Below are 14,185 nucleotides of genomic sequence, written 5' to 3'. Positions count from 1 at the left end.
AAAACCGTGACCTTTCCTTCTTAGCTTGAGAAAGGAGAAAATGACATAATCAAATTAGAGAAATACCGAAGGAAGCAATCATTGGAAAGAAGACATATAAGTAAGTGAGGTACCTAGTAGAAATCTTAAAACCATATCTTATGCTTACCATCAAGAACTTTAGAGATAGGAGATAGAAGTTCGCATAGCATAAGAAGTGAAGGGACTTTTGCTGGAGATTGGTGTTTAGAAAACAACGTGCGCCCTTTTTTTTTTTTTTTTGCCTTCATTGAGAACTTCGAGGGCTTTTGTGAGCTTTGGAGAATGAAGGGTTCAAGCTTTGGAGAACTTAACCGAAGGGTTTTTATTTATTTATTTAATTTCAGAATTAAAACTCTAATTAATTCCTAATCCACATGGCGCATTGTGGACCCTCGATTTATACCCCTGAAACTCAATCCCAGCCGCGAGTCAGAAAACAGCTTTGTTTTGTTAGATAGACTAGTGAGTGCCCGTGCCTTCGGCACGGAGTGCATAAATTATGCTAATATTATATTATTATTAGGTGTATTAATATCTCCGAAATACTTATAGTAGTTTTTGTTTTCTTATTATATAGTTGTAAATGTGTTTTTTTTAGTATGCTTTCGGGGATAATGCATGCTGATTAGTTACTGTGCTTGATTTTTGAAAAAAAAATTAAATAAAATTAAAATGTGCTATGAATAGCTCCCAAAGGTAGTTCCATATCATTCGACATCTAAATGTGCTATGAATAGCTCCCAAAGATAGTTCCATCAGGTCCCATACGAAAAGCTAATACTTGCTGCACTATTTTTATTGAGTCGTGATAAGGAAAGATCATCATCTCTAAATTTTGGAGAGATCAAGGCAAATAGCCGTTGGATGGAGAAATTCCTTCTTGAGATCGAGGTTGTTGCATGACCCACAACCCCGACAAACCACACACAAACCGTATGATCATGTCATCCAATGGCTGATATGAAGTGCGCACTAAATTTAGAGAGAATGATCACTCCTTATCATTTGCCTTTTTTATTTTCGAATCTGCTGAAGGCTCCATCAAAGATAATCTTGGGCCAGCTACTATATATAGTCTGCTAAGTGTGGTCATACTCAATATTGCTATTGAGTGTTGTTCTGGAAGTGGAGGTCTTGGCTTTGGAATCATAGGCTTCAGTGACTGTCTTGACATGATGTCGGGCATGATTGTAAACACCCTGTATTGGATCATTCTCAAAGTTGATCTTATTTCTAGTCTTCCATATCTCCAAACAATTTAGTTTTCTTGCTCAAGTTAGTTTTCGTGTAAAGTTTTGTTAGATATATAACATCTAACCTTCACACAGTAGTTCAACATTCTAAGTCTTTGCCTCCCATTCTAAATGCTTTGGCATGGATGTCTTAATTAAATGCTTTTGATTTGCATGCAATCAATCTCTTCCTTCGAGAACTGGTACATGCAAAGATGCAATCCATCTCTTCTGGCGGCTTGGGCTGGACATTGACAAAGATAAGCATCAAATATTGCTGGAAATTTTAAACTACGGGATTAGTAATTTAGCACATGATTAGTAATTTAGCAGACTATTAGGACAAAAGAATACGTTGTTGGGACGAAACTATTTAGCAATTACTATGACTAAAATAAACATCAACTACAAATCAATTACTATGACGAAGTTTTGATACAACTTCAATAAGCGACTATTAAAAACTGTGTACATTAACATGCGTGTCTAGAAACCCATGGAAAATGTAAAAGGAAAATTCCTGATGTTGCCAACAAAGAAATTTGACAAAACAGGGAATCGACCACATTTATTAGCAAGTGAGTTTGAAGTTTGAAGCACATTTAATCACATAAAGCTCCCTGAAGAGTCAGTTTGCAATTTCCATCTTATAAGTTGAACTTCTATGTTGCTCTCTATATTATTTTGAAATCGGAAAAATGAGATGGAAGCGAGATTCCTTGGCTCTGCATTTGAACTTGCAACGTCTGCACGCTTAGGAAGTGAAAATCGGCACCGCCGATCCAATCAAATCTACCTAAATTGCTTATCATGCATGCTACCACCACGCTGCAATTTTCACAAAAAAAAAAAAAAAAAAAAAGGAAAATAATTATTGTAACAACCAATCCAATCAAATTTCAAAGTAAATGGGGAGACATCCCCCGTTAGAAGAAATGTATATCACTTGTGCCAGATGGTGATCAATACAGCTATTGTTATAACGGGTCAAAACAATTCCATCAGCTCGTAACCATAAAAGGAAGGCCCATGACATGTGGAAGCTAATGAAATAAGATATATATATTGTAATAAAACAAATCATAAATTTTTTTTAAAAAAAAATAAACTTTACCTTGTTATATGGCCTTTGAGTGATATCAAGTAGAATGCCAACATATGTTCGAGAAGTCCTATGCATCTGAGGGAAATTTTACAGGTTTTACAACCAAACCTTCTACTGAAATATCTACGACACTTGAATGAACTCATTTCAATAACTTCCATAAAGTGTACTTCCCAATTTGAGTCTCCGGTAAAATGGATACAAACCCTCTCAATTCGCAAATGACAATTCAATCTTGGAACCTCTTCTTTGTTCACATTCGTTAGCTAATCCAGTGTAAAGCTAATCTTAAAACACAAAAAACATACTCAATTAGTACGGAAAACAACATTCCATTGCAATAGTTGAAAAAATAAATATTACAACATAAAAGCAACCCAAAGCATGTAATTGACTATGAACCTTAAACATTGGCCTTTACCCTAAAGATTGAAAGATTAAGCACACAACATATTAGTTCAAAAACTAAGTCAAAACTCATGAGTTTTGGGCATAATTGGATATGTAAGGGTGATCACTTAATAATATTCAAACTCCAAACAATATCATAGGGAGGATCAAACAAAATCTGAAATGTAGTAAATTAGGAAAATATTAGATATATAGTAAGTATTTTAGTCCACTCTCACTGTGTCACATGGACCATCCAAAGCGAACAACAACAAAGTAAAAAAAAAAGGTTTTAAGCAATTGTTCTTCATTGCTTGTAGTATATCAAGATATTTCAAACCATCCCCTTCTAGCAAAAGCCATCACTCCAGCACTCATCATGCTATTTTAGCTATCAATTATGCAACTTTTAATTTCTTTTATTATTGTCAAAGCTTTGAACTCCCTTGATTAGTTCAATGCATATTTCACAAATCTATCATACAAACTAACAACTCATATGTCATGATAGTTGGGGATGCACCCCCATTTCCCCATTTCTTTTTGGAATCAATAACACCCTAGTTACCCACTAAATGATAGCAAAATAATAAAAGATAAGATGTATCATATCAAAGAGAACTTATATAAACACCCTAGAGATGTAAGCAAGTATGGATCAACTTTCAAGCGATGAACCACCTTTCCTCTCTAGGTACGTAATCTACCCATGGATTCAGAATTGTATAAAAGGTGTTCCTGTTCAGAAAGGAATAGGAAAAAAAGTATAAAATTATAATATATCAAAGCATGTATTTTTGTGTGATTCTTCTACAGGGACAATACAATAAAATAAAAATAAAAATGGGCTTCATTGCTTTTTGAAAGAGAAATTAGTCGTACTTATTCCGTGCAAATAATAATACATATGGAGAGAAAGTAAATATAAAACAACGAATAGCCCCTTTACCCAAGTGTCATGGAAACAACCTTCAACTTCAATTTTAAGTTCCTTGTGAGCAATGGACAACATTCGAAGAAGCAAAATGATTTTCTGCTCATGTTCATGTTCTTGGGGTACAACGATGAATATAATAACAAGTTTGTAATGGGAAAAGCTTGAACAGTCCGATAATGAGAAGTTAGCATCCTTTAAAACTTGAACCACGACATATGACCACAATAGGCATAAAACAAATCAACTTCAATCTTTCAAATGGTCTTTGTGTTATTCCTAGATAGAATAGAATAACGTTTCGGCCTACCCATATCCGAAATCAAAGAAAATTAGGCTATACTTATATGTGAACTTGAGTCCCAAACCAACTCAAACTATATACATCATATCAATCAATTTAAAAGAATAATGTAGTCTAGCACCCATCACATGGAATCTAATTAAGAAGGAATATAAAATAATTTGACATGCTTTAAAGAGGTTCTCACAATTTCAGCAACATGCATAGTAATATTAATGTCAAACAACCTAACTCACCCAAAAAGAGGATTCAATGATACCCATCAATATAAACACTTTAGAAGTATTCTACCCCCTAACTTGAATAAAAAGTATTGAGGGGATGTGTGAATGTATCAAGAGTATAATTATCTTAAGCATTATAATTTGAATAAAAGAATTAGTAACAAACATTATTGTTTGTACACTCTTCTTTTTGCGATAATTAGAGAAGAAAGTAGGTATTGGTAAGTAGATAAGTTACGAACCTTCTTCTCCTTCTACTGAATCTCTGATATAACTCCAGTGATTCCAACCAATTACTAAGAACTTGTCAAGTGAACAATGATAAAATCATGTGTGGGTATAATTGTAGAACCATTTTGTTAAATCCTTTTTTGGCGCCACTTAAACAACCACACTTAAGTCGAAGTCTCACGCCACTTAAAAGAACAGTTATACGTGAAGCTCAAAAAAGGAAACAATTAAGAAGAAACAATTTCTTTGTTACCCATTTCTTAATTCAATCTGTACTATGCTTTGGAATTTTTAACCCCGGCAGCAGCTCAATGTCATATAAACAAATTGTTTACACGATACCTATGCTAGATAATAAACTTGTATGTGTACCATTTGCATATCAAAATTACAAAATTGTACACAAACTGACATACCATTTACAACTTCGATATCCTCCCCAAGCATCACATGCCCACTACTCATAAGCTCGCCTTCCTGGAATCAAATTTTACAATAAACAACACTCCGTAAACGTACGACAACGACATATACAGATAAATTATTAAGTTTTGAGTACACCAACCAGTAGTGTACCAATTGTCCCTTTCCAATCAGGTGTGCATTACTCTAAAAAGAGCTATCCAGAGTAGCTTTAGCAGTGATACTTTCGCCCCCTTCTTGAAGTTGAAGAATTGCGAAAAGAGGAAATAGTCATTAGAATTAAAAAGAGAAATTCGAAAGCATTACAACCTATTTTCATAAATTTTTTTGTAAAAGATTAGCAAGTTATTGACTGTGTGTATAACCGCAAGATCATCTTTTGACGCCCCTTAAACAACACTTAAACAACCATTATAAAAGTCGAAGTCTAACCAACGCCAAAAGAATATTTGATGTCCATTTCTTAAACAACCACCAAAAGAACAGTTTTTATGAAGCTCAAAACAACCCCAAAGCAACAACGCATTAAACGTTCCAAATGACGTCGCCAAAGATGAAGCTAAAAAATGGTACACATTTCTTTGATACCCATTTCTTAATTCAAAAAGAAAAAACAAATAAGAGGGTTCAATAAAATTCACCTCAAACGGCTTTAGATCTCTCGGAAGCTGTTTTTTCCCTCGCAAACTAACAACACAAAATCATCAAACCAAGCAATAGCAAAAGATTAGAAGGAGTTGTGGAAGTGGAGCAAGACCTGTAAAGGTGGGAAGGATAAGCTTTTAAGAACCAAGTTTGGAGACACGAAGGATTTTTTAACAATTAAGAATCTAATTAATTTGTAATCCAACTCACGGCTGTCATCGTGGCACTCATCACGATCATCTTAAGACAGATACATTTTTTCAGGGAAAAAGAGGCGAGAACACAAATTTTAGTGAGGCCTTTGACAGACCTGGAATTTTTTACTTCAAAAATTCTTTCAACAAAACATTTATCACATTCGATTAGATGAAGAATATCTCAATCAATTTAGACTATTGGTATTAAAATATATGACAGAATAGACTTTCAGGTGAAAAAAAAAATCAAAACACATTTAAGGAGATTATTAACTTATGTATAGCACACACCTTGAAGAGGTAAATGTCAGCCAAAACCCTTCCTGCGACTAATTGAGGTAGCGTGCGTTTGGACAGCCAGGAAAAGCCAAAGGAACTGAAAAAACAGAAAAATGAATGAAGAAGAACTGAAAAAACATAAAAATGTATAGTAAAAAATGAAGTTTGTGTTATAAACAACCATGATTTGTAAAGGCAAAAAACGTTTTGAAGATAACTTATCTGTATGAATTTGAGGCGCGCAAGTTTCCTCTGTTTTTTTTTTGGAAAAAAAACTAAAGATACCGACGTTCAATTTGGTGAAGAAGATGACACCTTGTCCCTTTTAAGATTAGAATTGGGTTATCTTGGAGGCTTGAGAGAGAGAAAAAAAGAGAACAGTTTTTGTTCAATGGTTTTTCATTTCTAATTGCAATCACACTGTAATCAAGAAAGAAGAAGAAGTAGGAGGCGAAAGAATAACATATTGGTTTCTTCTTCGCTTTGTTTCGATGAGAAATGATGGGTTGGGAGAGCGAACGAAAGGGTTTCTTCTAATAAAGGTTTTCACGATTAATATTCCATGATTAATATCCCATTTAATTTCTAATTCAACTCACACGCTTTGGTGACACTATTATAACCCTTGATTTATACCCCCTGAAATCGAATCCCAGCCGCAAGTCAGGAGGCTGGGCCTGCTTCTTGATAGTTAATGACTCAAATGTCCAAACTCCACTTGAATAAATAATATATGTATATGGATTGTTAATGATTTAATAGTCCAAAGTCTTGGATTATCGGGGAAAAAAAATAGTCCAAAGTCTTGGATTATCGGGAAAAAAAAAATAATCCAAAGTCTTTTTGAATAAATAATTATATGTATTGGATTTTGAATCAAAAGCCCAAAGCTCATTAGATCGAGTTATTAATTTTGATTTGGGCATTTTTTGGTTCATTTTTTTTTGGTCTGCTTAATAGCCCAATTAGCTAACTTAGTTTGTTTATTCCACGTGTTTTTTTTTAACCACACCTTGTTTTCATTTATTTTTCCTTTTCTTCAATAGCACGCATCAAGTGAGTAAAAGATAGGTGTGTATTGAATTTCAATCTAAGCGCTCCGATTCTGTAGTCTACCCATTTACCTACTTTGAAAGGGAGGGAATCATATTCTTCATTTGCTTGAAACAACAAAGATATGTCTCTCGCATAGGTTACCGCAGTCCTTTTTTGAAAATAATAAAAATACTTGTCTTTTAGCATAGGTCAAAGCTGACACCCACACCAATGAGAAATCAAAACCTTTTTATAGCATAAGAATCTTGTTCGCTGACAAATTAACATCACATAATGGTGTACAAACTATCTCTGTTTATAATAGAGTTGCCTTACAACCACATACAGTTCTTGCCTAAGTATTAAAGCACATGAATTTGGACAATAAAGGCACCAAAGCTTCTCATAAACAACGCACATCTTTAATGCTATTGTAAAGTGCTTGACACTAATTTTCTTGTGTGAACTGGTGTATTGTTTTCTCGCAGTTTCAGGAAACAAACTGCTCCAGTAGTGCTCCTTAAAGACTCGTATCAATAACATTTACTTATTTTTGGGGCAGGCCATCTGAAGTCCATCTTCATGACACTCCTCTAAGAAATTAGTAATGAAAAAACCTGCAAACACATGGATTACATAGGCCTGCCAAGTTACTCCAAATAATACCATTAACAAATCACTGAAGCTTGCGCACTGTACTGCATCCAAGATGCCAATTGCTGCTAAGTAGAGGTCATTTGAATACCACAAAAAGAATGATCTTATGTTATGATACAAAATGCATATAGTAGGGAGTGCATATGTAGTAGAAACAATGAGAAGTCATAATGAAACAAAGACAATTTACTCTAGATGCATCTTTTACCACTAATAATACGGAGAAAGAATAACAGTTCCAAGTGTGCATTTAATGGTGTTTAAGCCTAACCTGTACCATTATATTGGTGTTAATTAATTAGTGTAGGCCTTCAAAAATAAGATAATTATTGTGTTTCTGTGTCTACAATTAAATCATGATATTGGTTAAAAAATGACATTAGCTTGTAAGTGTTTGGTAAAGAAAAAACGTGGCCTACCCGGTTTTACCTTCATAGTGTCTCCTGCTCAGACTTATCCAACTCACCTTAGCAATCACCCGGTCAATCCATGTCCCTGACCCACTAAGCATTCCAAGGTTTATCTCCCTGTTGCAAAAATAAATTCTCTTGCACCACATTAAGATATAATATATAAGTTTTCTTATTATTAATTACATATCAACTTATCAAATGAATCAAAAAATCAAAACACGTGTAGAAATTACTACATGTGATTACGTAATCATCCCGCTAAAAAGATTGTATTAAGCATCTTTAGTCACCCACTCAACCAAATGCACAGTATTGGAGAGCTGACATCAAAGATGCATCAAACATAACAACATATCTTGTATCCAAGTAATCCAAGTAATAGTTATTGTCGATTGAGACTTCGGCAGGTTGATAGTTGCACTACACCACGCCCGATTACCATTAAATCATTCTTTGCTGTGTTTCTAAAGTAATACTTAAGCAACCAACATATATTTAACCAAATAATTTTAGGCTGAGTTTGTATAATTTTAGGAGAGACTCAGGCTTGCACCCCTTTGCCATCCTTCCTTCGTGATTTCCAATCCTTGAACTTGATTCTTAGGCGATTATAGTAACCAAGTTCATGTCCGTGTTAGCTCTACAACCCATCTTAGTTTCATTCAGTTCATCCGGTTGATTATGTATAGTGTACTTTGCAACACGGAATCAATAGAAGTTGGATTCAATGTGCTCATCTTAGTACTTTTCAACAACATGCTCTCAAGAATCATCCTCCTCAACAGTTGATCCAAATTTCTACTATTTGCTTTGCATATGAATGTATGGCTTCACTGAGGAAACAGAACAAACATGCATGTATATAGGGCGATCCACGCCAATGGAAGTGTGGTCTACGAATTGAGGAAATTGCCTGTACTATATTGATTGAAAGAGTATTATACATTTACCTGACTCTAGGATTTCCTTGAGGCCACATCATGTTTGTGAACCTTTCCATTTTCTCAAAGTTTAGAACACCAACAATAGACATGCTCTCATGGTGAGGGCGAAGGGGAGGCTTGCTGATGCAACCCAAAAATGTTCTGGGACTTGGTCTCTACTCTCTACAGGTAGATCAAATAACTCTACTACTGAACTAAATAACACCATGTGAAGCTACAGGAACTTTGGGATACACAGCCTCGAAGCAACCATATTCCTCTAATGCTTGCATAACTTGCGCCTTAAGAGACTAATGAGCCTAACATTGAATTAACAGCACAATGAAATTTCTTAGTTTACAGACCATAATTTCACTCTGGGTGGGTACAATTAGAGATTGATAGCATTCAACTAAGAATAAACACCAATCCAACATTCTACTGTCAAAGAATGAGAAGTTTAAAGAGAAATACTAACTTCAAAAGCACTCCATTAGAAGAGTTGAAAACTATGAAGCAATAGCCCATCCAACAAAAGCATTACAACCCATAAAGTTGAGCTATAAAAACAAACTAATTAGTGGTCGCACAATCTCAAGTAATATAATCAAGTAGTCGAATAAAAATCAGAAAATCTAGCCAATTCGTTTTCAAAGTACTTTATTTATTTTTTCTTCTGCTAACCTTATTAACATTGTGCCAAACACCAAATAGTTGAACTAAATCAATGAATGCAATGGACACAGAAGCAATGAAGTTCTTATCGAATACTGGAGAATCATACCTTCGCTTTTGTTGATTGGTAATTTGAAAGAATACATATTATCTGTTTTGCACCACTTGAATTGTGAAAAGATTAGAAAAATTGAGAAATCCCTAGTTTAAATATGATAAAAGACAATTTGAAGAAGAAGAAGAAGAAACTTAAAAAGCGTTAATACCTGTGAAATTAGACCAACCGCGAAGCTAGAGAGAAACATGAGAAGTTTGAGAGCTGCGTCAGAGAGTTTAGAGAGCATGAGAGATGAGAGCGGTGGGAACATAATGGGTTTAGAGAGGGTTGAGTTTAGATCATCTCAGGAGATGAAGAGCTTTCTCTTTGTTCGGTTTCTCTTTGCCCGAAAGTGAAAACCAAGGGTTTTGCATTCCGAAGGGTTTTAACAATTAATACTTTTAATTATTCCTAATCCACGTGGCAGAATGGCAACCCTCGATTTATACTTGCTGAAATCAAATCCCAGCCGCGAGTCAGGAAAGCGAGCTGTTTTGTTAAGTTGATACTTGATCAAATTTGACCTTCCATCAAATTAGGTTGAACATTTGGGCTAGATATCAATTCTCAACTAGTCTCTTCAAGTTTTTTTGAACATCAAGTTAGGTTGAACATTTGGGCTAGATATTTTTGTTTGATAAGTATGTAACCAAAATGAACCCTGTGATTCTTGGTTGAACAGGTGCTTCCATCCATAAAAAAAAATAATAATAAATAAATAAAATAAAATAAAATTTGAAGAGACTAGTTGAGAATTGATATCGTCTCAAGAGGATGCATAAGTTGAAGACTTCAGTAACACTGGAATAGTCCTTGTAGTTTAGCATTCAATTCGTTACCACTTCAACTTACCAAAATTACTAAATAAACAAAATGGGCCTTTTATAGAAAATGTTGTATTTTATTTGCTTTCGCTAATTTTCTTGTAAAATAGAGTAAAAGCCCCAAATCTTTATTAACATAAATTATTTGGAACGCAGCCTAAATAGCCATAAGCAAGTGCTGGGAGTCACTTACCAAAAGAAGCGGACACTACAAAGAGAGTGAGCTCTCTCGTCAAAATTTGAGTACTACGGAAATGTCACCTGCAATCAATATGCAGCTTTCAAACCCAGCTTCAAAATCTTCACTTCAAACCAATACCAATATCACCAACTTCAAATTCAAACTACAAAATCTCCACTCTCAACAACGACCGTCCAATCTCCGCTTTCCTAAACACCTTCATTTCTCTTCTCTTTCAATTCAATCCGACGCTCCTCTTCTCACCACGTCCGTTGGATCTCCACCGCCTTCTCTCTCTCAATGGAACCTCACTAACCGTCATATTACACTGTTGAATGCCGTTGCTTGCGTGGTAACTCTCTCTCTTGAGTCTCTTCTTCTTTTTATTTCATTGGTTGAAGATATTTTGTTCCATAAACGTTTTTTTTTTAATATGTGTAATGTAACAAATGACATAACAATTGATCACAATTGGTACTTCAGGGTATACACTAGATATATGTGCTTGTGTTTTTTTGTCTGAATAAGTTGAAAATGTAAAACAAAAGTAATTGTACAACGAGGTGACGCTTTAGCCTAAGTATTAGCATCACAAAAGCCTAGGAAACTCTAGTGTACGTTTGGTGAGGCTCCTACCATTTATTAATCCACGAGTCATTGCCAGCCACCCGGTTCTCTTCCCTCCGAATGTGAGAGATATGGATGCATTGAGCTTTGTTAAATCATTCAGTCCATCGGGTTTTCAGTTACAAAGTCGTGGCATTTTATCTGAATGCTGTCACAACAGCAGTAGCATCCGATTCAATCCCGATATAGTGCATCCACTATTTATAGCAGTTTCAGCACTTTCCAAAACAGCTACACATTCGGTCCAAGAGTTTGTAGCAATTCCTAAACTTTTGCCTATAACTAGCATAAAGTTAACGATCTCCTTCCTCCATAGGTATGCAGACTTCATAACAGCTCACTATTGTTCTCTTCATTTCTTCATTATTGCCAGACCAGAGAAAATTTCTTATGGATCCTTTTGCTTCTTCAATTAGACTTTGTGGCCATTTGTAATCAGCAAGATTGTGAACAGGTATACTAACTAAGACAACTTTGTTTAGTATATTTCTCCACGAAAGGAGAGCAGGCTACATACCCTTCCAAGATGACATATTCTATCTAATATTGTCAAGAAGACCACGCCAACACCAGCCCTGGTAACCTTGCCTTCAAAGAGAAGTACACCTAGGTACTTTAGAGAGAGGTACCCTCTTTTAACACCCAACTCAAGTGATATTGCTCTTCTTCAGCCCGTAGTTATGCCGCCCATAAGTAGCTTGCCTTTTGTTTATGAGTTGACCAGCACCTTCTTGATAGTTTTGCAAGAGTTTGGTTAACTGTTTCAGTTCTCTTATGTGGCCATTTGTGAAGATAAGGATATCATCAGAACTCAGAAAATAACAAGAGGGACTAGTAATACCTTTAGTGATCAGCATAGGCTTTATAAGGTTTCTGATTGCAAGTGACTGATACCTCTACTAAGGACTTCTTCTGCAAGAGCAAAGTGTAGCAGAGAGATGGGATCACCTTGTTATATAGGTGCTTCTAGTAGTAGTAGTAGCAGTAGCAGTAGCAGTTGTTGTTGTTGTTGCTGTTGCTGCCAAACAAATGGAGATTGTGTATTATTGCTAACGCTAATAACGTATATGGAGATTGTATATTATTGCTAATGCTAATAACGTATAATGCAAAGTACTTGAGAATAAAGCTATGCCGTATGTAATTGAAGAGAACTGATTTCCTAATGACAATTTACAGTTTATGATTGTTATTTGTGTATAGGCAGCGATTTCAACTTCGTGGTTATTTTTCTCGGCTATTCCAGCTCTTCTGGTTAGTAATCTTGGATGACGTTTTCTGCAGTGTTTTGAAAACCTGTTTATGGTACCACCTTATATGTTGTTTACTTCTACTCATTATGTGCATCTTCGTTTGTTCATATGTAGGCTTTTAGAAAAGCAGCCCTTTCACTAGAAAAACTAATGGATGTTATGAGAGAAGAACTTCCCGACACAATGGCTGCAGTTCGGTTATCTGGAATGGAAATCAGTGACCTAACAATGGAGCTTAGTGATCTGGGGTTAGTTCAGGAGTCAATAGTTGAAATCTTTTTTAAACTATATCTGATGAGCCTATTTGTTTTGTTCAGACAGGAGATAACAAAGGGTGTTAGAAACTCAACTCAAGCTGTGCGTGTAGCGGAGGACAGATTGCGTCGGTTGACTACCATGGTTCCAAATGGTTAGCTTCTATACTCTTTTTAATCCGTTCTCTTTTGTTGTTATGAGATGCTGGTCTGAATTGAGTGGTTGGTTTTACTCCAATCTTTACTTGATTAGCATTGGTGCAGGAGCAAGTCAATCTGAAGACCGAGGCAATCGAACCAGTGTTAGCTAAGACTGCGAGAGGCGTACGAGAGGGGATTGTGAAGGGACGTGCGTTCTTACAAATGTTTTTCAGTATTACAAGGTTTTCAAGATTGGCTATAAATTATCTTGCTGCTCGGAAACAAAAGCTTTGATTTGATGGGCATACAAATTTCTCAAACCCATCGTGGTTAGCAGGAACAAGTTTATCTGTAAAGTTTCTTTTCTTGGGGTTGTTCTCAGTTGGACCAATTCATAATTGGTCGAACAAAATGTTTTGGCTTGTCCGGTACTTGTGTTTGCGATAAGCTTTGTATCAAAATTTGCTTGGTCGGGTGAAAGTTTTTTGTCTGTAACAGTTTCATGTTTGAATGATGTTATTTGCAGAAGACTTAATAACACTTACTGTAGTTTTTAAAGCATGTTTATTCCAGCATTCAAGATTGTATGTAAGATTTGAACAAACACATCGCTTAATTTCTACTTTAATGCAAATTTTGAGTTGTTTACTCTTTTAACTTTTTAAGTATCAATTTGCTTTAAGAATAGATACTGCCTCCGGGGGAACCGTGGAAAGTTTCTGGGTCTGGAGTAATGTTTTGTATGTTTGCCTCAAGGGGAGTTACCTCGAAAACGTGCTACTAGGATCAACTCTTTCAAACGCATGCAATTCATTGAACCCGAAATCATCTGTTGCAAAACATACATACTTCTCAATCGTCACCAATTTGCTGGTGCTGAACTGCTGATATGAGGATTGGGGTTCGTGGTGGTGGTTGTGACTTGTGAGTTGTGAGTACCTTGAACTTCACGCAAACTTGGCAGCACTAGGGTACATGGTACAATTAGCATGGTTCCAAGTCCCAGGCTGTTGACCAATTCCAGACCAAACCTACTAGTCAGTAGACTTTGACTATATTGACTACGGTTGACACGTGCTGACCAAGTTTGGCAAAAGTCAACCTCAACCGCAATTATAAT

General features: G+C 35.6%; 1 protein-coding gene across 2 annotated transcripts; it reads left to right on the top strand.

Moving 5' to 3' along the window:
• The first annotated feature begins 10,761 nt into the window (after positions 1-10,761).
• LOC147502441 (uncharacterized) lies at positions 10,762-13,626 on the top strand. 2 transcript variants are annotated; one of them, XM_086607256.1, is made up of 5 exons: positions 10,762-11,142; positions 12,621-12,671; positions 12,785-12,918; positions 12,988-13,079; positions 13,189-13,626. In XM_086607256.1, exons 1-5 carry the CDS (start codon positions 10,864-10,866, stop codon positions 13,233-13,235), a joined length of 603 nt encoding a protein of 200 aa, XP_086463382.1. In that variant the 5' UTR covers positions 10,762-10,863; the 3' UTR covers positions 13,236-13,626. The 2 variants fall into 2 exon arrangements, with proteins under 2 accessions (XP_086463382.1, XP_086463381.1); XM_086607255.1 differs by having other exon boundaries at positions 13,178-13,626.
• Positions 13,627-14,185: the final 559 nt, after the last annotated feature.

Source organism: Coptis chinensis, chromosome 4 (assembly GCF_015680905.1).
Source record: "Coptis chinensis isolate HL-2020 chromosome 4, ASM1568090v1, whole genome shotgun sequence".
Classification (NCBI taxonomy): domain Eukaryota; kingdom Viridiplantae; phylum Streptophyta; class Magnoliopsida; order Ranunculales; family Ranunculaceae; genus Coptis; species Coptis chinensis.
Note: the sequence above shows the minus strand (reverse complement) of the source record. Positions and strands in the feature narration are given on the sequence as shown.

Coding starts and splice junctions, on each gene's coding strand:
- LOC147502441 (XM_086607255.1), top strand. CDS start 10,864: ATGTCACCTGCAATCAATATGCAGCTTTCAAACCCAGCTTCAAAATCT. Junction 12,919..12,987: donor ATGGAGCTTAGTGATCTGGG/GTTAGTTCAGGA, acceptor TGTTTTGTTCAG/ACAGGAGATAACAAAGGGTG. Junction 13,080..13,177: donor GACTACCATGGTTCCAAATG/GTTAGCTTCTAT, acceptor TTACTTGATTAG/CATTGGTGCAGGAGCAAGTC.